The sequence below is a fragment of the Entelurus aequoreus genome, linkage group LG16, assembly GCF_033978785.1.
Source record: "Entelurus aequoreus isolate RoL-2023_Sb linkage group LG16, RoL_Eaeq_v1.1, whole genome shotgun sequence".
Taxonomy (NCBI): domain Eukaryota; kingdom Metazoa; phylum Chordata; class Actinopteri; order Syngnathiformes; family Syngnathidae; genus Entelurus; species Entelurus aequoreus.
The window spans coordinates 21,780,671-21,807,408 of record NC_084746.1 but is presented as its reverse complement, the minus strand read 5'-3'; the positions used below and the strand labels follow the sequence as shown (position 1 = coordinate 21,807,408).

The 26,738-nt window shown below is 40.8% G+C and overlaps 2 protein-coding genes across 4 annotated transcripts in view; one reads left to right on the top strand and one right to left on the bottom strand.

The window, feature by feature from the left end:
* The window catches only part of adat1 (adenosine deaminase tRNA specific 1), a 249,004-nt gene that overhangs the window by 24,741 nt on the left and 197,525 nt on the right, over window positions 1-26,738 (top strand). The window contains exons 6-9 of one of the 3 annotated variants that reach the window (XM_062022362.1): window positions 1,985-2,130; window positions 2,507-2,606; window positions 5,417-5,503; window positions 13,035-13,138. In XM_062022362.1, the coding sequence (XP_061878346.1) occupies window positions 1,985-2,130; window positions 2,507-2,606; window positions 5,417-5,503; window positions 13,035-13,138 (437 nt within the window). Of the gene's footprint in view, window positions 1-1,984; window positions 2,131-2,506; window positions 2,607-5,416; window positions 5,504-13,034; window positions 13,978-26,738 lie in introns of those variants that run through there. The other 2 variants (XM_062022363.1, XM_062022364.1) reach the window with 2 other exon arrangements.
* The window catches only part of gabarapl2 (GABA(A) receptor-associated protein like 2), a 16,153-nt gene continuing 9,919 nt past the window's right edge, over window positions 20,505-26,738 (bottom strand). Inside the window, exon 4 of the mRNA XM_062022359.1 lies at window positions 20,505-21,496. Coding sequence (XP_061878343.1) covers window positions 21,379-21,496 — 118 coding nt within the window. The 3' untranslated portion in view covers window positions 20,505-21,378. The remainder of the gene's footprint in view (window positions 21,497-26,738) is intronic.

The window sequence follows — 26,738 nt, the reverse complement described above, 5'->3', positions numbered from 1 at the left end:
AGTTTGATTTGGTGGGGGAGGTTGGAGTTCCATACACTGGTCATGCCGTTCAGGGCCCTCCATGCAAGTGCCTTCCTCACTTTTAGATCTTGCTCAGTTGAGTTGACCCATGCACCCAGGTATTTGAAGTCCTCAACTTCTTTCAGCACAGTGCCTCCTGCTGTTATCAGAGGTTGATGTTCTGGTGGAACGTTGTAGGTCATGACCTCAGTTTTCTTGGCATTTAGCCTAAGGCCAACCTTGGCGCACTCTAGCTCTACCATGTGTAGTATTTCTTGTGCTTGTTCCACGTTGTTGGAGAGCAGACTGATGTCATCCGCATAGTCAAGGTCTGTCAGGACCACTGCCGATTGTCGACTCGACTTCCTTGGTGTCAGCGTAAAGCCAAGTTCCTGCTCTCGGCCATTTATTGCCTTCCTGAGGGCATGATCAAGGACTATGATGAAGAGGAAGGGGGCTAGTGTATCCCCTTGTATAACTCCAGCCAGGATGTCAAACTCCTCGCTGTTGCCATCAGGGGTCACCACCCTGGCCCTTGTTCCTGCGTACATGGACTCTAGTAGGTTCGGAGGAATACTGTATGACTCCTAAAAATTTGTTTTTTTGTACTATGTCAATATCCACACCATCTATTTGTATTTCTGTTTGAGTATATATTTTAGTGTCTTTCGGAATAATATGACTTTGGTTTTACATAAACTTACAATAATATGTTTTTATCAAACCATCCTTTTTAGTTTGTTTATTTCGACCATAATAGCTTTCATGACTTCCTGTGTGTTTTCCACTAAGTAGAATGCAGTAGTGTCATCTGCAAATCTTCTTCTCCTTGCTGCTGCTCACTGCTCCCCTCACCTCCCAGGGGGTGAACATGGGGATGGGTCAAATGCAGAGGATCATTTCACCACACTTAGTGTGTGTGTGACTATCATTGGGACTTTAACTTTACTTCTAAATGGGAACGCCCTTTTCCAAAACGAATGATGCAGTATGCTGCAGATCCACAAGACTCCCATACAGGTTTTTTGTTCCAATAACTCTGGTTGTGGCCTCTGTGTGTTGTACAAGGGGCATTCCTGCAACAGATGCTCTGTTGTCATGCTGCTTGTCTGACATGGGCAATGTTCTGATGGGCCAATCTTGAACTTTGTATATATGTGATGATTTAATCGGTTGTGCCCTTTTCGTAGTCTGCAAATAATATTAGTGACATTTAGGGCTGCAACTAACAACTAATTTGATAATCGATTAATCTGTGATTATTATTTCGATTAATCGATTAATAGTTGGATAAAAGAGACAAACTACATTTCTATCTTTCCAGTATTTTATTGAAAAAAAACAGCATACTGGTAACTGGCACCATACTTATTTTGATTATTGTTTCTCAGCTGTTTTTAAATGTTGCAGTTTATAAATAAAGGTTTATAAAAATTTTAAAAAAGTAGCCTCTGCGCATGCTCATAGCACAGATCCAACGAATCGATGACTAAATTAATCGACAACTATTTTTATAATCGATTTTAATCGATTTAATCCATTAGTTGTTGCCGCCCTAGTGACATCGCAGATGTCGTTGGTGTATAAATTTAATAATTTTGGTCACAGAACGGACCCCTGATGTACACCACAAGATTTATATAAGAACACTGATTTGTGCACATATTGTTTCCTGTTTAAGTAACTTTTACCCAGTTAAAAAGCACTTCTGATGCTGTGTTGTTATTGACTGTATCAAATACTTTTGATAGATCCATAAATACTGCAGCTGCACACTGTTTACCATCTATTACGTAATTGAACAGAAATGCCTTCACTTATTTCAATTAGTGCCATCACTGTTGGGATATTTTCTCTGTATCCATATTGGCTGACAGTAATTTATACGTGTTTATAAATGTATCTAATCCGCTTTTAAATTATTTTTCAACACATTTAAGAGAGTTGTGGGAGTAATGAAACTGGTCTGTCGTGTTCTATTTAGGTGTCGTCATGTATCAGATCTGGCTGCTGGTTTCTCAGCGTGTCGTCCAGTTTTTCTTCAGTCCAAATTGGAGTTTCCCTTCAGCCAAGCCCAGACTGAGCTCCAACATAAGGCGGGACAAGGACGCATTACCCCCTGTGGAGCAGGTAGAGTCACATTTTTGCTTTCAGCACGTCTATAATTATCTATACCAAACACGACAGCAATGGATGTGGAAAAAAGCCTCTTTTCCATCAGCATTTCCTGGAACTTATTATCCCAAACGCTTTGTCCAAGTAAAATTATTATTGTGTTCTTCACAAGAGATTTATTTTGTATGTAATGGTTTATACATTTACAGTATGTTTTATTTACAATAAGTAATGTATGACGAGTAACTACAACATACTATATGTATTTATTTATAATAAATACTTTTACAGTTCGATATGACTGAGTTTGCAAATGATAGAGTCCATGCTTATCTGTCATCTAGCAGAACAATATGCTGATGAGAGTGATGCTGCTTGATTTTTTCTTCAGCTATCAGCTGGTGTAATGTGAGTGATCAGCCACTGGACGTCACTGCCAGCGGCTACAAACAAGGAGTCACCAAGAAGGCTCTGGGCACAGTTCATGCTCGGTAAACACACTCATGAACAGTATTCAGTTCAGTTCAGTTTGTTTAAAAACAACCCCGGTTGGTCAAAGTGCTGTACAGACATAAGAAAAGGGGCACATAGTGTCACATTGTAACACGGAAGGATGAATAAAATACAGTAGTACGACGGCGTGGCGAAGTTGGTAGAGTGGCCGTGTCAGCAATCGGAGTGTTGCTGGTTACTGGGGTTCAATCCCCACCTTCTACCATCCTAGTCACGTCCGTTGTGTCCTTGGGCAAGACACTTCACCCTTGCTCCTGATGGCTGCTGGTTAGCGCCTTGCATGGCAGCTCCCGCCATCAGTGTGTGAATGTGTGTGTGAATGGGTGAATGTGGAAATACTGTCAAAGCGCTTTGAGTACCTTGAAGGTAGAAAAGCGCTATACAAGTATAACCCATTTATCATTATCATTTAGTAAAATATACCTTCAAAGAAGTGCAGAATATATAACCTCAAATACTAAAATGTAATAAATAAATAAAAAGGATAAAACAAGAAATAAAAACAACCAAGAAATAACAGGATTTGAATGCCAGGGAGTAAAAATATGGTTTAGCCTAGATTTAAATTGGCTCAGATACTGGGATGACTTAATAGATAATGGAATGTTGTTCCATAGTCTGGGCCCTGCCACTGAAAAGGCTCTATGTCCTCTCGCTTTTAGCCTGTTTTTTGGGACAGCGAGGAAGAGCTGGTCTGAAGACCTCAGGGTCCTGCTAGGAGAATAAGGCTGCAGCAGCTCAATAAGATAAGGCAGGGCTTCTTGGTGTAGGCATTTAAAAACAATAATTACAATTTTTTAATTAACTCTAAAAGTAACTGGGAGCCAATGAAGGGAAGCCAGTACGGGGTGATGTGCTCACGTCGTCTGGTTTTGGGTAAAAGATGAGCAGCAGAGTTCTGCAAGCGCTGCAGCCGCTAGAGAGAGCCCTGATCCAGGCCTACGTACAAAGAATTACAGTAATCCAGGCGTGAAGTCACAAATGCATGGATAGCTCTTTCAAAGTCAGCCTGTGGAAGATACTGTTTTATTTTTGCAAGGAGTCGTAGCTGAAAGAAGCTAAATTCTATGACAGAGATAATTTGTTTATCCAGTTTAAGCAAGCTGTCAAAAATAACTCCAAGGCTCCTTACTGATTCGTGGTAATATGAGGACCAATATCACTGTAATTTTCTTGCAGCGGTTTGTTTGACCAAATACGACAATTTCTGTTTTATGTTTGTTTAAAGGCCTACTGAAATGATTTTTTGTATTTAAACGGGGATAGCAGATCCATTCTATGTGTCATACTTGATCATTTTGCGATATTGCCATATTTTTGCTGAAAGGATTCAGTAGAGAACATCGACGATAAAGTTCGCAACTTTTGGTCGCTGATAAAAAAAAGCCTTGCCTGTACCGGAAGTAGCATGACGTCACAGGTTGAAAGGCTCCTCACATTTCCCCATTGTTTACACCAGCAGCGAGAGCGATTCGGACCGAGAAAGCGACGATTACCCCATTAATTTGAGCGAGGATGAAAGATTTGTGGATGCGGAACGTGAGAGTGAAGGACTAGAGTGCAGTGCAGGATGTTTCTTTTTTCGCTCTGTACGTAACTTAGGTACAAGGGTTCATTGGATTCTACACTTTCTCCTTTTTCTATTGTGGATCACAGATTTGTATTTTAAACCACCTCGGATACTATATCCTCTTGAAAATGAGAGTCCAGAACGCGAAATGGACATTCACAGTGACTTTTATCTCCACGACAATACATCGGTGAAACACTTTAGCTACGGAGCTAAAGTGATAGCATCGGGCTTAACTGCAGATAGAAACAAAATAAATAAACCCCTGACTGGAAGGATAGACAGAAAACCAACAATACTATTAAACCCTGGACCTGTAACTACACGGTTAATGCTTTCCAGCCTGGCGAAGCTTAACAATGCTGTTGCTAACAACGCCATTGAAGCTAACTTAGCTACGGGACCTCACAGAGCTATGCTAAAAGCATTAGCTATCCACCTACGCCAGCCCTCATCTGCTCATCAACACCCGTGCTCACCTGCGTTCCAGCGATCGACAGCGCGACGAAGGACTTCACCCGATCACCGATGCGGTCGGCGGCTAGCGTCGGATAGCGCGTCTGCTATCCGACTCAAAGTCCTCCTGGTTGTGTTGCTGCAGCCACCAGCTAATACACCGATCCCACCTACAGCTTTCTTCTTTGCAGTCTCCATTGTTCATTAAACAAATTGCAAAAGATTCACCAACACAGATGTCCAGAATACTGTGGAATTTTGCGATGGAAACAGAGCTGTTTGTATTGGATACAATGTGTCCGAATACTTCCGTTTCAACCATTGACGTCACGCGCAAACATCATCATATCTAGTTGTTTTCAACCGGAAGTTCCCCAGGGAATTTAAAATTGCACTTTATAAGTTAACCCGGCCGTATTGGCATGTGTTGCAATGTTAAGATTTCATCATTGATATATAAACTATCAGACTGCGTGGTCGGTAGTAGTGGGTTTCAGTAGGCCTTTAAGTATAAAAAAATTGCCCCTAACCATTCCTGTACATCATGCAAACAGTTCTGCAGAGTAGTCATCGCAACCGATATCGCAACAAATATGGATATAATCTGCGAAACAGTGAAAAGAGACATTGTGCTTTTTAAAAACAGCACCCAGGGGAAGCATATATAAAGAAAAGAGGACTGGCATTAAAATTGTATCGTATTGATTATTATTGATGAATTGTGATTTCAAATTATGTCCAATGATCTTTTTGTGTGCTCAGGTCTGCTTTGTGCAAACTGGAGCTTTTCCATTCCTTTCTGTCTTTGGTGTCTGACACTGATGATGCAGCACTTCCTGACTCTCTCAGGTAACAAACAATGTTCACTTTTTAAAACATAATTTGTCAACACTTTATATATTTTAATATTATTACTTTTAGTACTACTGATTTTCCATTCCATTACATTCTATTGCTACTACTACTACTACTAGAAATGTGAAACTATGCAAAGACAGAAATTACAAGTTGTGTGAACGCGATAAGACTTTAGTTTTTATCATAAAATTGCAAGTAATGTGCTACTACTATAATTACTGCTATAATACTATGACTATTACTACTACTATTACCACTACTACTAGTAGTACTACTACCGTATTTTTCGGACTATAAGTCGCTCCGGAGTATAAGTCGCACCGGCCGAAAATGCATAATAAAGAAGGAAAAAAACATATAAGTCGCACTGGAGTATAAGTCGCATTTTTTGGGGAAATGTATTTGATAAACCCAACACCAAGAATAGACATTTGAAAGGCAATTTAAAACAAATAAAGAATAGTGAACAACAGGCTGAATAAGTGTACGTTATATGACGCATAAATAACCAACTGAGAACGTGCCTGGTATGTTAACGTAACATACTATGGTAAGAGTCATTCAAATAACTATAACATATAGAACATGCTATACGTTTACCAAACAATCTGTCACTCCTAATCGCTAAATCCCATGAATTTTTATACGTCTAGTCCCTTACGTGAATGAGCTAAATAATATTATTTAATATTTTACGGTAATGTGTTAATAATTTCACAGATAAGTCGCTCCTGAATATAAGTCGCACCCCCGGCCAAACTATGAAAAAAACTGCGATTTATAGTCCGATAACTACGGTACCTATACTATCATTACTTATATTATTATTACTACTACTAAAGGTTAAACCATGAAAAAACAGAAATAACAAGATGTGTTGACAAGACGTCGACATACAGAGTGGACCGCCTTTGTTGACATAAAATGTGAGAGCCAAAGGAATGATTTCTATGTAAAATGTTCCGTTTATGTTGATATGTATTGTAGTCTTGTTGCCTTCATCATCGTCACTGAGCAGCAACATAAAAATATTTAGGAGTGATAGTTGACGAAGAGCTACATTTTCACCAACATATGTCATCTGCAGTATCCAAGGCAAACCAGATTCTATGAATGTTAAAAATAACCTTCACACTAATAACAGCTGAAATGCTACCAATCCTATTTGCCACCTTAGTAAGACCACACTTGGAGTATGGAAATGTGCTATGGAATCGGAGATACAAACTGGATGCAGATAAGCTGTAAAGCAGGGGTGTCCAAACCACATCTTCAATTTCGCTCGGGAGAAAACGGTACCAGTTCAATTTCAATAAGCGGTCGTGCGGGATGTTTTAATATTAAATTCAAATATCCAGGGGTCAAATTGTCACTATATTGTTATTGTTAGAAACTATATTGTTATTGTTAGAAACTCAGGTCAGTGACCATAATGCTTACTTTCTTGACATCAGAAACACAGTATTTACTTATATAACCCAATCAACAACCTTTCCTAGTCATTTTTTAGAAAAACAAATTCAACCAGCATAAAAAGTCAACACACATGGTCACACATAACACAGCCTGCACACTAAACTTTGTGGATATTATGAAAAAAAATCATCATCACTCGGAAAGTCCGATAATATCGGACTGCCAATATTATCGGCCGATAAATGCTTTAAAATGTAATATCGGAAATTACTGGTATCGGTTTCAAAATTATCGGTTTCAAAAAGTAAAATGTATGACTTTTTAAAACGCCGCTGTGTACACGGACGTAGGGAGAAGTACAGAGCGCCAATAAACCTTAAAGGCTCTGCCTTTGCGTGCCGGCCCAGTGACCAAGTGAATGCAAGTCATACTTGGTCAACAGCCATACAGGTCACACTGAGGGTGTCCGTATAAACAACTTTAACACTGTTACAAATATGCAACACACTGTGAACCCACACCAAACCAGAATGACAAACACATTTCAGGAGAACATCCGCACTGTAACACAACATAAACACAACTAAACAAATACCCAGAACCCCTTGCAGCACTAACTCTTCCGGGACGCTAGAATATACATCCCCCACGCTACCCTCTCCCCTCCAACCCCGCCCACCTCAACCTCCTCATGCTCTCTCAGGGAGAGCATATCCCAAATTCCAAGCTGCTGTTTTGAGGCATGTTAAAAAAAAATGATGCACTTTGTGACTTCAATAATAAATATGGCAGTGCCATGTTGCCATTTTTTTCCATAACTTGAGTTGATTTATTTTGGAAAACCTTGTTACATTGTTTAATGCATCCAGCGGGGCATCACAACAAAATTAGGCATAATAATTTGTTAATTCCACGACTGTATATATCGGTATCGGTTGATATCGGAATCGTTAATTAAGAGTTGGACAATATCGGAATATCGGATATCGGCAAAAAAGCCATTATCGGACATCTCTAATTACCACGATAAAAAATGTGAAATTACACCCATTTAAATCCATTGCAAGGCATGATGGGGAAAATGCAAAACACTCTCTCCTTACTTATCCATGTTTGACTTTTAGCTGCTTAATATTTCTGATAGATTACAAAACTTTAAAGAGGTCGTCACGAAAGTAAACAAGGTAGGAGTTGAACTTTCATATACTCTTAATATTCAATTATAATAATTATTAATTATTATGTGGGAGTCGATATAATGAGGTGAGAGAGCAGTAATTCTGAGCCGGTGAGTTTATTATCAGACTTCTTTCCACAACAACTGTGACGATCGGTCACTTCATTTCTGTTTGTCTCCTTGGTTTTTGTATTACTTCCGGTCAGTGCTCTTATTTTGTTAAATTTCCTGTTCCGCGGAGCACTGTTTTCTCTTCACCTGCCGTTGATTGGCAGCCGGTCCACACCTGCTGCCAATCAGCATATGTCTATTTATGTTTTCTCTCGAGCACTCCTCAGTGCTCGATGATAGACTTCTATGTTTGGAACAATTCTGCAAGACTGCTTTATTTTCTGTTTATATTAATTAAAATCATCTTACCTGCACATCCTCCTCCGGGTTCTTGCATCTTGGGGACACACAAACAGCAGCCATGCGAGTTCCTCACAGTATCATCGAGCCAGAATGCTGTGTCCTTGCGAGAACCCCTGTCGGCGACGCACAGCCGACGTTCTGGACCGCACAATTCATAGAGGACTTGAAAACCAGGTTTGTGCGGTCCCAGCCCACAGCAGGCTCGGACCTTCTCCCTCCGCCTCGACCGCCGGTTCCGGCTCTCCGACCGGCGCGGCCACCACCGCCTTCACTCCTTCCGGCTAGGCCGCCGGTTCCGGCTAGGCCACCGCCGCCTTCCCTCCTCCCGGCTAGGCCGCCGGTTCCGGCTCTCCGACCGGCGTGGCCACCGTCGCCATCTTCCCCGTCGCCTGCTGTGCGTACTGTCCCGGCTCCACGGCAATCGCCTGTGCCGGCGCGTCGACCTCCGGTTCCCACACCGCGTCGCACGCCGGTCGCAGCCCCGCGTCTTACGCCGGTCGCGGCGCCACGACGACCAACACCGGCTGAGCGCCCAGCACCCGTTCCTGCTCCAAGGCAGCTTCCAGCAGCTGCACCACGGCTGCTATCCCTTCCAGCACCCGCTCGTCCTGCCAGTCCGGTGAAGGCTCCAGTGGAGCCTTCCATGATGTCCCTCCTGGCCTCCTGCTGGGACTCGGCGAGGGACGTGTCTTTTTCCCTCCTCCTGGCCCCCTACCGCCCGTCCCTGGTTTTCGCACCGGGGGACATCAACAACCTGGAACTCCTTCTCCCTGTGGTGAACGGCGTCTGGCATCCGCCTACTGGAGGGGGGGCTACTACCAGCAGCAGTGCAGCCAAGCACACGCCGCTGTCATCCCCGCCATCGTCCCCTCCCACGGAGACATCATCGCCGCCACCTTCATCTTCCCAGGCGCGCCTTCCCACGGCGCAGACATCTTCCGCGTCACCGGCGGGACTCTGCACGGTGCCGCCATCAAAGACTCCTCCCATGGCGCTGTCGTCATCGTCGCCGCCGACTGTGCGACCTCCTCCTCATCCGCCAAAGACGCGGCGGTGTTATGGACTTCGTCCGCGCTGTCTGCTGCGATCTGCAGAACCTGCGTTTGGACCTTTGCAGCTGTTAGTGCTCAGGTACCACGAGCTTCCGCCTCCTTGTCGGCCACTAATGTGGCCGTTCCGCGTTCGCCCACCTCGCCAGTGGCAGCGGCGTTCAACGCGTCGCCACCACCTGACTCTCCCTCGCTGGCTGCGAGGACATTTGGCCTGGCGACCCTCCACCAACTCCTCCCTCCACCCTCCCGTAATTTTTGGACTTTTTCCATTCTTGTTTCCAGGGAACATCTGGAATCTGTTCCTTGAGGGGGGGGTCCTGTGACGATCGGTCACTTCATTTCTGTTTGTCTCCTTGGTTTTTGTATTACTTCCGGTCAGTGCTCTTATTTTGTTAAATTTCCTGTTCCGCGGAGCACTGTTTTCTCTTCACCTGCCGTTGATTGGCAGCCGGTCCACACCTGCTGCCAATCAGCATATGTCTATTTATGTTTTCTCTCGAGCACTCCTCAGTGCTCGATGATAGACTTCTATGTTTGGAACAATTCTGCAAGACTGCTTTATTTTCTGTTTATATTAATTAAAATCATCTTACCTGCACATCCTCCTCCGGGTTCTTGCATCTTGGGGACACACAAACAGCAGCAATGCGAGTTCCTCACAACAACAACCCTTTTCACCCGGAAGTGGTGATATATCTGGTCACATCCGACCTATCCACCAAACCCCAATCTGGTGATGAGAACATTTAGTTGCCGCCACACAGCCAAACCACCAAATTAGTTTTTTTTAGGTGGTCTAATAGGACGTCCATAGCAACTAATCTGCACAGTATCCATGGGCACAGACAATGTTGCCCTTGGGGGCCGACCTCGACGCCGGGGCCGAAACAGCGGGCAACCAGACCGTCTGTCAAAAGAGGTAACCGGGTCCAGAACAGATGCAGGCGGCCGGCCCCGATGAGGTGGGAGTGCAGGTAGCGTCACGCCGTCCGGGTCCTGATGGGCAGGCTTTATCCGATCTACAGTAACCCACTCATGCGGACCCCCCAAGTCTACGACAAAGTTCTTGAGCCCTGCTTTCACCACTTGAAAGGGGCCGTCGTAAGGAGGTTGGAGTGGGGAGCCATGAACACCATGACGGAGGAACACAAACTTTTCCGCCAGGAGGTCTTTGGGCATACGGAACATAGGCAAACAGTGATGTATGGGGACTGGCACCATCATCGGCGGTCACTGGAACGAGTATGACGATCCTCCTGGTAGGGGTGTATCCCTTTATGGAGGAAGCTTGTGCGTGACTTTGTTTAACGTGGGGAGACTGGTGCACAGACAGTCACCACATGATCCTTGACAGAATCGGGTCAGGGTCCAGTGGCATGGAGTCCAAGACGACTGGGGACCCTTTTCTGCTGCAGCCTTCCTCCGCCATCGCAGCCGTTGTGGTAGTTCTTAAATCTGCCGTCTTCCGCCTGCTCCGCCGTTGAGGTCATCACCATATTCCTGGCTAGGGGGCAGTCAGGTACTAGGCCTTTGCCAAGGGCCACCTGGGGTAACAGTAGTAAAGGGGTTAACCTCCTAGTGCCCCAAGAGGAGCCTCCACTGCCGGATGTACTTTAACGTCATGCCCAGGACACGGACAGTCACCACTGCCTTGGTGGCCCCCTGAGCCACTTTGGTCCCTTGACCCGAGGTCGTGGGCAGGAAGTCGCCTGGCACCCTCAGGGGTTGACCGTAGACCAATTCAGCAGCCGAGGCCTGGAGGTCCTCCTTCGGAGCAGAGCGCAGGCCCAACATTACCCGCGGTAATCGGTCAACCCATCCACTGTCTGTGAGACTAGCCCGCAGGGCAGCCTTTAGCGAGCGATGAAACTTTTCACACAGCCCATTTGCTTGAGGGTGACAAGCAGTATAGCGATGCAGCTGTTCCCCCAGCCCTACAGCCATTGCGTTTCACAGCTCTGAAGTGAACTGAGCTCCCCTGTCGGAGGTCAGGTCAGACGGTGTTTTTTTTTAGCAGCAGGCGTCTTTGCAGGCTTGAAACAGTCCCAATAATGCTGGCGTCTCAGGTGGCTGATAAAGTTTGATGTGTTAATGTGTAATGTATTTTTTTCATCCTGGCCAAATGTTTACAGAATTTGGTGTAAATAAGAATGTCTTCACAGGATGGACACCATGTGTGTGACAGAAAAAAAAAATATATATATATATATATCTACTAGGGTTGTACGGTATACCAGTATTGGTATAGTACCGCAATACTAAAGAATCATAATAGGTACTATACCGCCTCTAAAAAGTACCGGTCCCGCAGCCCCGTTGTCGTCACGTCGTGATATTGCTAGTTTACGAGCAGACGAGCATGTTCGGCAGCGCGCAATCACGGAGTACTTACAAGCAGACACAGTGTGTAGACAGAAAAGAGAGAACGGACGCATTTTGGCTTAAAAACTAAAGATAAAGGTGAAGTTATAACACTGAAACGCCCTCAGGAAGAGGTGCTTTAAGACATGGCTAACTAGCTGGCGGCTAACGTCCATCCGCAGACAGCAGTGTTGTAGCTACTTCTAAATCACTAATCCTCGCCTCCATGGTGACAAATAAATCACGTTTCTTACAAGTATCATCCCTGCAGGACGAGGAATAGCTAAACATGCTTCACTACACACTGTAACTCACTCAAATGTAAACAAACACCATTGGTGGATCTACACCTAACATCCACTGTAATGATACCAAGCACAGGAGCGTATCTAGTCGATACCACTATGATTACATCAATATTTTTTAGCATCACAAAATCTTCTTTGTTTTTTTAAATTTATTTATACTATGTTTATAAACTCAGGAAATACGTCCCTGGACACATATAGAGGTGGGGGGGAAATTACCAATGTATGATACTGTAACTACTTGGTATCAGATTGATACCTAAATTTGTGGTATCATCCAAAACTAATGTAAAGTATCCAAACAACAGAAGAATAAGTGATTATTACATCTTAACAGAAGTGTAGATAGAACAAGTAAGCAGATATTAACAGTAAATGAACAAGTAGATTAATAAATAAATTTTACAGCTTGTCCTTAATAATTTTGACGAAATAATAGAATGGAAAATGACACAATATGTTACTGCATACATCAGCAGACTAAATTAGGAGCCTTGGTTTGCTTACTTACTACTAAAAGACAAGTGGTCTTATATGTTCACTATTTTATTTAAGGACAAACTTGCAATAAAAAACATATTTTTAATCTACCGTAATATTTTTTGTTAAAATAAAGTCCATAATGCAATTTTTGTGGTCCCCTTTATTTAGAAAAGTATCGAAAAGAATCGAAATACATTCTGGTACCGGTACCAAAATATTGGATCAGGACAACACTAATATTCATATTAAATTGTGTTGATGTTTTTTTCAGAAGTGATGTGGTCAATGGTGATGCCTTTGTGTTTGTGCAGGCGTAAAGATCTGCACACATACTTGGACTACAAGGAGGCCTCTGAAGCCTACCAACAATCTTGGCGGCAGCTTCGCAATCAAGTCTTCCCTCTTTGGCCCCGAGGTGACAGAAACCTGCTACTCTTCCAATGAAACACACATGTTTATAAATGTTTATTAATATGTATTGTTCCCTTTTAAATGTAATCTACATCGAAACAATATTACTGAGAGCATTCTTGTGCACTTAAAGCACATCTTGATTGTTTAATTTCAAATCCATTGTGGTGTTCTCCAGAGCTGGAATACTGAAAATTGTGTCAATGTCCAAATATTTATGGACCTAACTGTAGTATGGTCTTTATTGTCATTGCACAAGTACAACGAAACTATGTTTTCAGCACAAACCCATTCAAGATTAGACAAACAAACAGTGTACAGGGTTACAGAACAGGGACACTGGTGGATCGCCACAAGGCGCCCCGTAAAAGATGGGAAAAAGGTAAACACTGGGGGAGGATGAGTAAAAAAATACAATCTAGACTGGGCTCCTAAGCAGGCCCAGTCTGGAGTGGGGGAAAAAACTCCATAACAAAGCACATATACATATTACAACATACAACTCGAGACTTGCAACAGAGGGGAGTGAGTGGGGGCTACAGTGAAAGGCTGCAGCTCTTCAAGCACTGCCCAGCCGTCCATCACCCCTAAGGGATTCGCGTCGTGGGTCGTGGATGGTGGTTGGTGTATATTTCTTGTGGATGCATGTGTGTGTGTAAGTCTGCAGCGTGTCTCTGTTCCACGGCCTTGGTGTTCTTGCAGCCGGCAGTCAGTCCAAAGTCAACAACAACAGGTGTGTGTCCATGAGAGACAAGAAGGGAGTTTGTTGTGTCTTCGCCGCACTTTCCTTCGGGAGAGTCTCGAAGCCAGGGATTTTGTATGTGAGTGAAAATAAAATTTGCTTTTCACTCTAAATTGTCTATGGCTGGTCCTCAAATTCATCCTGCAGGGCAGACCGTCCGATGTTATCCAAATCACAAAGTGTCCACAGTTCTGCCCGCATCCTCCAATCATTTGTGGCAGCTTTGGGGTACTTTGAAGACTGTTAGCAACTTCCAATTTGTCGACAAACCAGAGCAATGCTTACTCAAATTAGCAGATGTCCTGTTGTCATAATTCCGAATAGGTGGATATCTTCACGTCCTCGACTGAAAGGGTCGCCAGGCACGCGGCACTCCTTCTTCTCCCAAGAGTCCGTCGTGTGTCCAGCAACAACCGCTCCGTCAAGACAAGCAGGTTCCCCCAAACCCGAGATCTTGTCAATTTCGTTGGGAGGCCAATTAATTAGTCCCAATGTTTAGATTGGGAGAGCATTGCAAAAAGAGGCAACAAGAAAGTTAAGACAAGACAAAGAAGCAAGCAGGAGAGATAAGGGAGAGGGATGGGGAGCGTCCACCCTCGATGAGTGCCTGCTGTTGGGTATTTGGGATCTGCATAAGTCCCAAAAATGTGCAATCAAACCGTGAAGGCATTGCGGAGATATTTATAAAACAATATTACCTTCCTTCATACTTCCTCCAAAGGAGCCATTTGTTACGTTCCACTTGTTACGTCAACTACATCTTTTGGCATCTATCACAGCGTAATATGCAGCAATGCAATAGGCAACCGGGGCTATCTTTCCAAACGGCAATCAAATGTCCAGCTTCAGCTTTTGGCTGCCCAATCACATGATGGATGCAAACTTTTTTGGCACACTACTTCAAGAGCGAAATTTTGAAAGATAAACACTTTTTGTTTATCAATTTTGCCTTATTTGGCCGTTAAGGAAGTATTATTGTAGCAAAATAATTTGCAAACGCGTATCTTCATCTGTGCTAATTCATAAGACTGTGTACCAATATTTTAGTACCAGTACCGGTACCACAATGTATTTGGATATTTTTTGGTACTTTTCTAAATAAGGGGACCACAAAAAAATTGCATTATTGGCTTTATTTTAACAAAATAGCTTACAGTTCTTATTGCAATCGAAGAACAATTTTGTCCTTAAATAATATAGTGAACATACTAGACAACTTGTCTTTTAGTAGTAAGTAAGCAAACTAAGGCTCCTAATTTGTCTGCTGTCCTATGCAGAAACATAATATGTATTGTATTTTGTCAAAATTTTGAGGGACAAGCTGTAAAAATTGATTATTAATCTACTTCTTCATTTACTGTTCTATTCATTTTTTTTCCGTTTCAACATGTTCTGTCTACACTTCTGTTAGAATGTAATAATCACTTATTCTTCTGTTGTTTGGATACTTTACATTAGTTTTGGATGATACCACAAATTTGGGTATCAATCCGATACCAAGTAGTTACAGGATCATACATTGGTCATATTCAAAGTCCTCATGTGTCCAGGGACATATTTCCTGAGTTCATAAACATAAAATGAATTTTTTTTAAAAAAGGAAAAAAGATTGTGTGACGATAAAAAATATTGATGTAATCATAGTAGTATCGACTAGATACGCTCCTGCACTTGGTATCATTACAGTGGATGTCAGGTGTAGATCCACCAATGGCGTTTGTTTACATTGTGACGCCGGTGAGCTACGGTGTGTAGTGAAGCATGTTTAGCTATTCCTCGTCCTGCAGGGATGATATTTGTAAGAAACGTACTTTATTTGTCGCCATGGAAGCGAGGATTAGTGATTTAGAAGTAGCTAAAACATGGACGTTGGATGTTCGCCGCTAGCTAGCTAGCCATGTCTGAAAGCACCTTTTCCTGAGGGTGTTTCAGTGTTATAACTTCACCTTTATCTTTAGTTTTTAGTCCAAAATGCGTCCATTCTCCCTTTTCGGTCTACACACTGTGTCTGCTCGTAAGTACACCGTGATTGTGCGCTGCCGAACATGCTCCTCTGCTCGTAAATCAGCAATGTCACGACGTGACGACGACGAGCCGTCATGGCCGAGAACTGGTCCGGTACTTTTCAAACAGAGTATAGTACTGTTTTTGATTCATTAGTACCGCGATACTATACCAGTACGATGAACCAAAAATTCAAGAAAAAAGAACCAAACTTCATGAATGTTTTTTGTGACCAACTAATATGTGCTCCAATCACTTTATCACAAAAAAATAAGAGTTGTAGAATTTATTGGGAACTCAAGACAGCCACGACTGTTCTTTACAAGGGTATGTAAACTTCTGACCACGACTGTATGTTAATTGATTTAGTCAGAGAGAGTTTTTGGGGTTGGAACAAGTTTACCTAGTGCATACCACTATTGATATGTTTTATGTAGTGCAAACAATTGGTTAAAGGGGGAAATGTAATGTACGGGTAGTGAGCGATGCCTGCGCGGGATGGGGGGCAGGGCGAAAGTTACCATACAAAGTAGAGATGTCCGATAATGGCTTTTTTGCCGATATCCGATATTGTCCAACTCTTAACCCACGCAGTCACAGGGGAGAACATGCAAACGCCCAACAGAAAGATCCCGAGCCTGGGATTGAACTCAGGGTTACTCAGGACCTTCATATTGTGAGGCACATGCACTAACCCCTGTTCCACCGTGCTGCGGTTGTAGTACTAATGAAATATCATCCCGAGGGCCATAGATCATTCATCTGGCCGCGGACCTTGACTTTGACACCTATGCAATAAGGCAATGGATGGCAGTGTGTAGCTTTCTCTGCAGAGGTCTTTTGCCCACACTGGCATCTGGCCTGGTAACAGGCCTGTACCAAAGCAAACAAAAGTGGTACAATTTGTATCAAAAAGTATATTGAAAGCCTATTACATGATTTAAGCGGTAGAAAATGGATGGATGTATTTATTTATGTTGGGCCTGCAGAGAGGGCCTCGCTGGCCCTGAGGGCCCACCACTGCTAAAACGAGACCGCTTGAGTCGACATTCATGGTCGACCGCTTGTTTCTCGGAAAACATTTTCCATTTATGTTGACATGTGTTGTAGTATTGTTCATCACTAAGCAGCATAACTTTTGGTCATTTCCTGTCCAGTGCAAAAAAAGAAAGTATGGCAGTATTGACCTGGATTTTAACACAAACACTAACAAAATATTATTATTGTAATAGTTATTTATTAGTTAGGCACTAGAAGAAATATTAGTTCATGTATGAAAGCTTTATTGTCATTGTAGTCAAAGGTTACAAGCAAATTATCACAGCAGCTGTTAGATAAAAATATAAAATATAATAAAAACAGGATTATGAGGAAACAAATGGAGGAAAAGCTTGTCACAACTAAAAATCTTTTATTTTCACACATTATTTCTCTGGACAAAATCACAAGTAATAGCTTATGTCAACAACCACTTATGTCAACACAGGTCCGCCAGTCTGAGTAATGTCGACATAAACGTGTTCCACTGTACAGTACATACCTGAACAAACATTCTGTTGTGTGCGATAAAGCAGGTTAGTTGTCATAACCATTATCATTATATATATTATGAATACAATTCATGTATTTTTACTATATGCAGAAAGTTATTTAAAAAAAAAAAAGAAAAAAGATAGTTACTGATGAATCTTTCAGTTATGTGACAAAACATCTGTTTGATGCATTTGTATTAATTATGTCTTTACAACACATGTAATAATCAATAAGTGCTGATCCAAACAAATACTGAATATCCTAACATGAATTGTCACACTTTGATAGAAAAACATGACAAGTATCCAAAGCGCAGAGGAACATTGCATGGGACTATTTTGGTTTCATGTATGTAATTATTATTCGGGTCATATACTGTTTGAAATAAACATATACCTTAAACAATACAAATACATTTAAATAGATGATTTAAACGTGAAAAATTATGTTTTAAAAAAGAAGAACATGTACATATTTACACATCTATTCATGCTATACTCACATTAAAGTAAAAATAAATATGAATTTGTTTTTTATACAGTACAGGCCGAAAGTTTGGACACACTTTCTCATTTCAATGCATTTTCTTTATTTTCATGACTATTTACATTGTAGATTGTCACTGAAGGCATCAAAACTATGACACCTGTGAAGTGAAAACCCTTTCAGGTGACTACCTCTTGAAGCTCATCGAGAGAATGCCAAGAGTGTGCAAAGAGTGGCTATTTTGAAGAAACTAGAATATAAAACATATTTTCAGTTATTTCACCTTTTTTTTTAAGTACATAACTCCACATGTGTTCATTCATAGTTTTGATGCCTTCAGTGACAATCTACAATGTAAATAGTCATGAAAATAAAGAAAACGCATTGAATGAGGTGTGTCCAAACTTTTGGCCTGTACTGTACATGCATTTCTGCCTACTGTACGTGTGCAAACTTTAGCGGCACCCTGTAGTTTGTGTACTTACTAGCAAGTTTGCAGGCACCTTCACAATACAGTAGTACAGTAGTAGTATTGGTGAACTTTTTAATATATGTATTAATATATGAATATGGTCACATTATGAATGTTACTAGCTCATAAGACTCCAATGGTACATACTTGAAAATATTGTATTAAAAAAAAAACACAATAACACTAAAATAATGAGCAACTTCTGTGGCATTTAGGAACACAATGAAAAATGAGAAGAAAGCTGTGAAGTACAGTACATATTGTGTATTATTCATTCAACACAGTACCGCTGTAAACACTTGTATTCATTTTATTTTTGTCAAATACTGCAAGAAGAATGAGAAAACTAAATGGTGAAAAAGAAAAAGAAGCAACCTTTTTGCCTACAATATCTTCCTTTTCTTTTCTTTTTTTTAATCTATTCTTAAAATACATAATTTTGTTGAATTTCTCTCAAAATGCTATTCGCAAAGAATCTATGTGTAGTACTTTAGGATACAAGTTTAATTGGATCTGTGACAGTGTTCGTACATTGAAATGAATTCAAATCCATTTATCGGTGCTTGGTCCCCAAAACAGCACACAACTTGACCACGAAACAAGCATTTTAAAATGAAAAACATACTTTTAAATAACACATATTGTATGAAAAACAATCGTGAAAACAAGTACAATATTTTCTGAAATAATGTACAGTATTTACCTTGGAAAGGGGACCTCTACCGTATCTCCTTCCAGCTGCTTCTCCGTCAAGCACACCATCATCAGCTTCTCCATATTTTCATGGATAAATGTTTGGATATTATTTTAACGTCTTTGGCTGGCGTTATCGACTCACTCTTCAGTGTGGTGCAGACTAGTCGTGCTACGCTCCAACTGCTTCATGAAGTCAGCGAGCATTAGCTTGTTAGGTTAGCTTGTTATCTAGCTAGATTGGTCATGTTTTTGATGATTTATTTCTTTTTTTTCAATGAATATCATCCACTTCTTTGTCTCAACACTGTCCTTGACACTCAATTACTTCCTTCCCACGCTTGGAAAAACAAAGTAACTCATGCTAGCGAGTAAGACCGGATGTTTTGGTGGAATCTTACTAGGTTCACCGTGACTTTCACTACACCGAATAGTGATGAGGAGGATCATAATTTAAAGCCCACCAAAAGTTGAGTGACAGCTTGTATTTTAAAATGTGTGTAAGCAGTCCCGTCGATTCTAAGGCCCCACACTGCCACACACACGGAATGAAGGAGGTAGTGGGGGCCACACCAATATTCTTTCAGGGGGCCCCTAAATTCTTAGCAACTGCCCTGCTTGTAAGCACTCGTATCCTGATGTACTGTACTTGTAATTCTATGCTAAAAACTCACTCCTTCAGACATCTTAGTAACTTTGAAGTTATCGGAGTACACTTTTCAAGTAGTTTAAATAATATATATATATATATATATATCAGAATCAGAAATACTTTATTCATCCCCGAGGGGAATATATATATATACACTACCGTTCAAAAGTTTGGGGTTCACCCAAACAATTTTGTGGAATAGCCTTAATTTCTAAGAACAAGAATAGACTGTCGAGTTTCAGATGAAAGTTCTCTTTTTCTGGCCATTTTGAGCGTTTAATTGACCCCACAAATGTGATGCTCCAGAAACTCAATCTGCTCAAAGGAAGGTCAGTTGTGTAGCTTCTGTAGCGAGCTAAACTGTTTTCAGATGTGTGAACATGATTGCACAAGGATTTTCTAATCATCAATTAGCCTTCTGAGCCAATGAGCAAACACATTGTACCATTAGAACACTGGAGTGATAGTTGTTGGAAATGGGCCTCTATACACCTATGTAGATATTGCACCAAAAACCAGACATTTGCAGCTAGAATAGTCATTTACCACATTAGCAATGTATAGAGTGTATTTCTTTAAAGTTAAGACTAGTTTAAAGTTATCTTCATTGAAAAGTACAGTACTTTTCCTCCAAAAATAAGGACATTTCAATGTGACCCCAAACTTTTGAACGATAGTTTGTATATATATATATATATATATATATATATATATATATATATATATATATATATATATATATATATATATATATATATATATATATATATATATACTCAAATGTGTCTTTTCTTAACTGTAAATGTGATAGACACATATTTGACATTATTTTGAGAGTTTCCAATAAAAAAACACTGTAAAAAATAAGAACCAAACTTGCTTTTCTTGACTCATTTGTACTTAAAAGGTATTATTTATTTATTTTATATTGTTGTGTTGTTCACAAATAAGTGTTGATAACAATTGTGTTTTGATTTGTTTACCTTCAATCCTTGTTCGGGTCATAATCGTGAGTAACAAATCTTGCCATGCCACAAATTGTTCAATGATACCAATGGTCAGTATCGCATCGGCAATACTGACCATTGGTATCGGATCATTAGCAAACTTAGTAGTAACGCCTACAACAGAGAAAAAGTCTCTTATTTGTGTACTCAAGTATGACTTTTGTGTACTCTCTACAACACGGTACTATCCTGGTGATGATACAGAACATGTACTCTCCTCAATTCAGATGCCTTTTATCAATCTAATCCACAATTTTTATTATTATTATATATGAATTATGATGCAACATGATTACACCTCGTGTTGCTGAAACACGTACAGTATTCTCTCTCTCTCTCTATTATTTATGCAAGCAAATAACCTGTGATTAATCATGATTAATCACAGTTGTAGAGTGTGATTAATCTGATTAAAAATTAATCACTTGACAGCCATAATATCTATCTATCTATCTATCATATATATGTATACATATACATATATAGATAGATATGTAACATGTAAATCAATAGGGGATGCTTACTGGATGTTATTGCACAGTACTGCACTGTATATGTAGTAGTACTACAATACTTCAATGATTACATTTTCATTTTGCATTTCATTGCTTTCAATTAAATATTGTGAGTGTGTGTGGGTGTGCATGGGTGTGTGTTAACGCTGTGGGGTAGTAAAAGCCTTTTTATAACCAAAAGTGTTCTCCCCGCTGTAGGCCACGTACAAGAAGCCGTCTTCATCCCTCTCCTTGTCGTAGAGTTGGCCCATAGTCAGACTGCAACACAGACAATAATAACATTATTATTCATGGCACGAAATAATTAAGAGCATTTCACCTAATTTTACAGCTTCCGTTCTTATTGTGGCTGAATTGGTGCCCGTGTATGCTCTGAGTACATAAGTACAAATGCTGTACACCAGAGTTGGGACCAAGTCATTGTTTTGCAAGTCACAAGTAAGTCTCAAGTCTTTGCCCTCAAGTCTCGAGTCAAGTCCCGAGTCAAGACAGGCAAGTCCCGAGTCAAGTCCAAAGTCAAGACTGGAAAGTCCCAAGTCAAGTCCCAAGTCCTGCATTTTGAGTTTTGAGTCCTTTCAAGTCCTTTTAACCACAGACTAATATATTTACACATTGTGTAAACATTGTGTATGCTTTTAAAACGCTGTATTTATTTATTAAAACAAGTGCATTTGAAGTTGCAGGAAAAAAAATAGTGCTGACATAACCAGTCATTTTAAACATGTAACTCATTCCTTTACAGAATAAACACATTTGGAAAAAACCAGTGCAACTGTACTTATTTGCACAAAAGTGTTAACATTGTATTTCCATGGCATATTGCATTGTAACTAGTTCCACAGCAATTCATATCCTGTTCTTACCTTCTCATTGATCTCATCTAATACTGTATGTGTGTTGATGTGTGCGTACACATGAAAAACATAACAAATACATGAACATAACAAGGAACAGAGTTGTACTTTTTAGATGTCAGGACTCTATGCAATATGTACACATATTCTTAATATAGTATACATTTTAACTGACCTTTATTTGACTATGTTTGTCATTTTGTAGGTGACTAAAATATGCTGTGCTGCTGAGCGCCGTCTAACGTTACGTTACTGTATGTGATACATTGACTAACGTAATGTTATGTGTAGGTACCTCATGCTTAGAAAAAATCACTTAACAAAAAGTATGAATAAGGTAGCGAACTGCAGTGGACGCAGATTGCCGTGTTTGCAATGACGTTATAACCATAGACATCTTATAAGTAGACGCAGCAGTGGCTGCTGTGACGCAAGCAATTTGTCCGCCATCTTGAAGTGGTGATGAGGAGCCGGCGAGCAGCCTAAACTAACAGTTGAAAGGTAGAAAACAAAGATGCCGGGCTGGTGTTCAGCGTTTTCCTGCTCAAATGAGCGGACTGTTGAAAATAAGAATCGGGGGATTACTTTTCACAAGTAAGATTTAAAGGCCTACTGAAATGAATTTTTTTTATTTAAATGGGGATAGCAGATCCATTCTATGTGTCATACTTGATCATTTCGCGATATTGCCATATTTTTGCTGAAAGGATTTAGTAGAGAACATCGACGATAAAGTTCGCAACTTTTGGTCACTGATAAAAAAAAGCCTTGCCTGTACCGGAAGTAGCGTGACGTCGCAGGTTGAAGAGCTCCTCACATTTCCCCATTGTTAACACCAGCAGCGAGAGCGATTCGGACCGAGAAAGCGACGATTAACCCATTAATTTGAGCGAGGATGAAAGATTCGTGGATGAGGAACGTGAGAGTGAAGGACTAGAGTGCAGTGCAGGACGTATCTTTTTTCGCTCTGACCGTAACTTAGGTACAAGGGCTCATTGGATTCCACACTCTCTCCTTTTTCCATTGTGGATCACGGATTTGTATTTTAAACCACCTCGGATACTATATCCTCTTGAAAATGAGAGTCGAGAACGCAAAATGGACATTCACAGTGACTTATCACCACGACAATACATCGGTGAAGCACTTTAGCTACGGAGCTAACGTGATAGCATCGTGCTTAAATGCAGATAGAAACAAAATAAATAAGCCCCTGACTGTAAGGATAGACAGAAGATCAACAATACTACTATCAGGAGACACCGAACCAAACACTGGACCTGTAACTACACGGTTAATGCTGTGCCGCCTGCCGAAGCCTAGCAATGCTGTTGCTAACGACGCCATTGAAGCTAACTTAGCTACGGGACCTCGTCAGAGCTATGATAAAAATATTAGCGCTCCACCTACGCCAGCCCTCATCTGCTTATCAACACCCGTGCTCACCTGCGTTCCAGCGTTCGACAGCGCGACGAAGGACTTCACCCGATCATCGATGCGGTCGGCGGCTAGCGTCGGATAGCGCGTCTGCTATCCAAGTCAAAGTCCTCCTGGTTGTGTTGCTGCAGCCAGCCGCTAATACACCGATCCCACCTACAGCTTTCTTCTTTGCAGTCTCCATTGTTCATTAAACAAATTGCAAAAGATTCACCAACACAGATGTCCAGAATACTGTGGAATTTTGCGATGAAAACAGAGCTGTTTGTATTGGGATACAATGTGTCCGAATACTTCCGTTTCAACCATCGACGTCACGCGCAAACGTCATCATACATAGACGTTTTCAACCGGAAGTTTCGCGGGAAATTTAAAATTGCATTGGCGTGTGTTGCAATGTTAAGATTTCATCATTGATATATAAACTATCAGACTGCGTGGTCGGTAGTAGTGGGTTTCAGTAGGCCTTTAACATTAACGTACTATAGGTTGTATTTTGTGAAAATAATATTACTACAGAGTTGAGAAGGAGCAAAGATCTTCAATATTTGTACAAACCCCGTTTCCATATGAGTTGGGAAATTGTGTTAGATGTAAATATAAACGGAATACAATGATTTGCAAATCATTTTCAACCCATATTCAGTTGAATATGCTACAAAGACAATTTATTTGATGTTCAATCTGATAAACTTTTTTTTTTGTTGCAAATAATCATTAACTTTAGAATTTGATGCCAGCAACATGTGACAAAGAAGTTGGGAAAGGTGGCAATAAATACTGATAAAGTTGAGGAATGCTCATCAAACACTTATTTGGAACATCCCACAGGTGTGCAGGCTAATTGGGAACAGGTGGGTGCCATGATTGGGTATAAAAACAGCTTCCCAAAAAATGCTCAGTCTTTCACAAGAAAGTATGGGGCGAGGTACACCCCTTTGTCCACAACTGCGTGAGCAAATAGTCAAACAGTTTAAGAACAACGTTTCTCAAAGTGCAATTGCAAGAAATTTAGGGATTTCAACATCTACGGTCCATAATATCATCAAAAGGTTCAGAGAATCTGGAGAAATCACTCCACGTAAGCGGCATGGCCGGAAACCAACATTGAATGACCGTGACCTTCGATCCCTCAGACGGCACTGTATCAAAAACCGACATCAATCTCTAAAGGATATCACCACATGGGCTCAGGAACACTTTAGAAAACCACTGTCACTAAATACAGTTTGTCGCTACATCTGTAAGTGCAAGTTAAAGCTCTACTATGCAAAGCGAAAGCCATTTATCAACAACATCCAGAAACTCCGCCGGCTTCTCTGGGCCCGAGATCATCTAAGATGGACTGATGCAAAGTGGAAAAGTGTTCTGTGGTCTGACGAGTCCACATTTGAAATAGTTTTTGGAAATATTCGACATCGTGTCATCTGGACCAAAGGGGAAGCGAACCATCCAGACTGTTATTAACGCAAAGTTCAAAAGCCAGCATCTGTGATGGTATGGGGGTGCATTAGTGCCCAAGGCATGGGTAACTTACACATCTGTGAAGGCACCATTAATGCTGAAAGGTACATACAGGTTTTGGAACAACATATGCTGCCATCTAAGCGCCGTCTTTTTCATGGACGCCCCTGCTTATTTCAGCAAGACAATGCCAAGCCACATTCAGCACGTGTTACAACAGCGTGGCTTCGTAAAAAAAGAGTGCGGGTAATTTCCTAGCCCGCCTGCAGTCCAGACCTGTCTCCCATCGAAAATGTGTGGCGCATTATGAAGCGTAAAATACGACAGCGGACAGTTGAACGACTGAAGCTCTACATAAAACAAGAATGGGAAAGAATTCCACTTTCAAAGCTTAAACAATTAGTTTCCTCAGTTCCCAATCTTTTATTGAGTGTTGTTAAAAGAAAAGGTGATGTAACACAGTGGTGAACATGCCCTTTCCCAACTACTTTGGCACGTGTTGCAGCCATGAAATTCTAAGTTAATTATTATTTGCAAAAAAAAAAAAAGTTGATGAGTTTGAACATCAAATATCTTGTCTTTGTAGTGCATTCAATTGAATATGGGTTGAAAAGGATTTGCAAATCATTGTATTTTGTTTATATTTACATCTAACACAATTTCCCAACTCATATGGAAACAGGGTTTGTATATACAACTAACAAAACTGTTATTATTCTTTTAATATGGTGGTAAAGTGACGTCATCATCACAATCAGCTTTATTGGCTAAGTATGTTTAACACACAAGGAATGTGCAGTACCGTTGCGTTTTTGTTATTAGTATCAGTATTTCAGTCTTTTTCTCATTACAATATGTCTTTTTGTTTATTTTATTTTTACAATGTGCCATAATAAAAAGAGATGCGTTCAGCAATGGCCTTAGGCCACACTGTGCCTTCCTGGTGAAATAGAATAGAATATAAAGTACTTAATTGATCCCTGGGGGAAATTCAGCAAATAATAAAATAAGGACAGCGGTGGCGTTCAAAGAGTTGCCAAACCACAGAAGAGTGTCCCTAAGCTGTGTATTCTTCGCACTTACAGATGTGATAATGGTTTTCTTCACGCTTTGGTAACGCACACTTTCTGGGCTTGTGGTGGCGGATGTTAGCTCTCACACGCACGGCAAATACTTTTGTTACCACTTGTATTTGACTTGTGAATAAATGCATTAGGCAAACTACATCTCTCTTTCACTTCTAATATGTACCTCTACTTGATAACTATAGCGACAATGTGGCTAAAGTGTATCACAGATCATTTCTGCTACATCTTATTCTCTGGCAAACCAGGCGCATATTAGGTGTGTTGTGAAGCGGAGTTTCACCACTCCTACAGTTATGCTACGCTGACACACTTCCATTATGATTTGTTTATAAGCTAGTGTCAACGGGAAGCACCAAATCTACAAAACCCAAAATAAGTGAAGTTGGCACCTTGTGTAATTAGTAAATAAAAACTGAATACAAGGATTTGAAAATCCGTTTCAACTTACATGTATATTCAATTGAATAGACTGCAAAGACAAGATATTTAATGTTCGAACTGAGTAACTTCATTTTTTTTTTTTTATTTAATGGCAGCAACACATTGCAAAAAAGTTGTCACAGGGGCATTTTTACCACTGTGTTACATGGCCTTTCCTTTTAACAACACTCAGTAAATGTTTTGGAACTGAGGAGACACATTTTTGAAGCTTTTCAG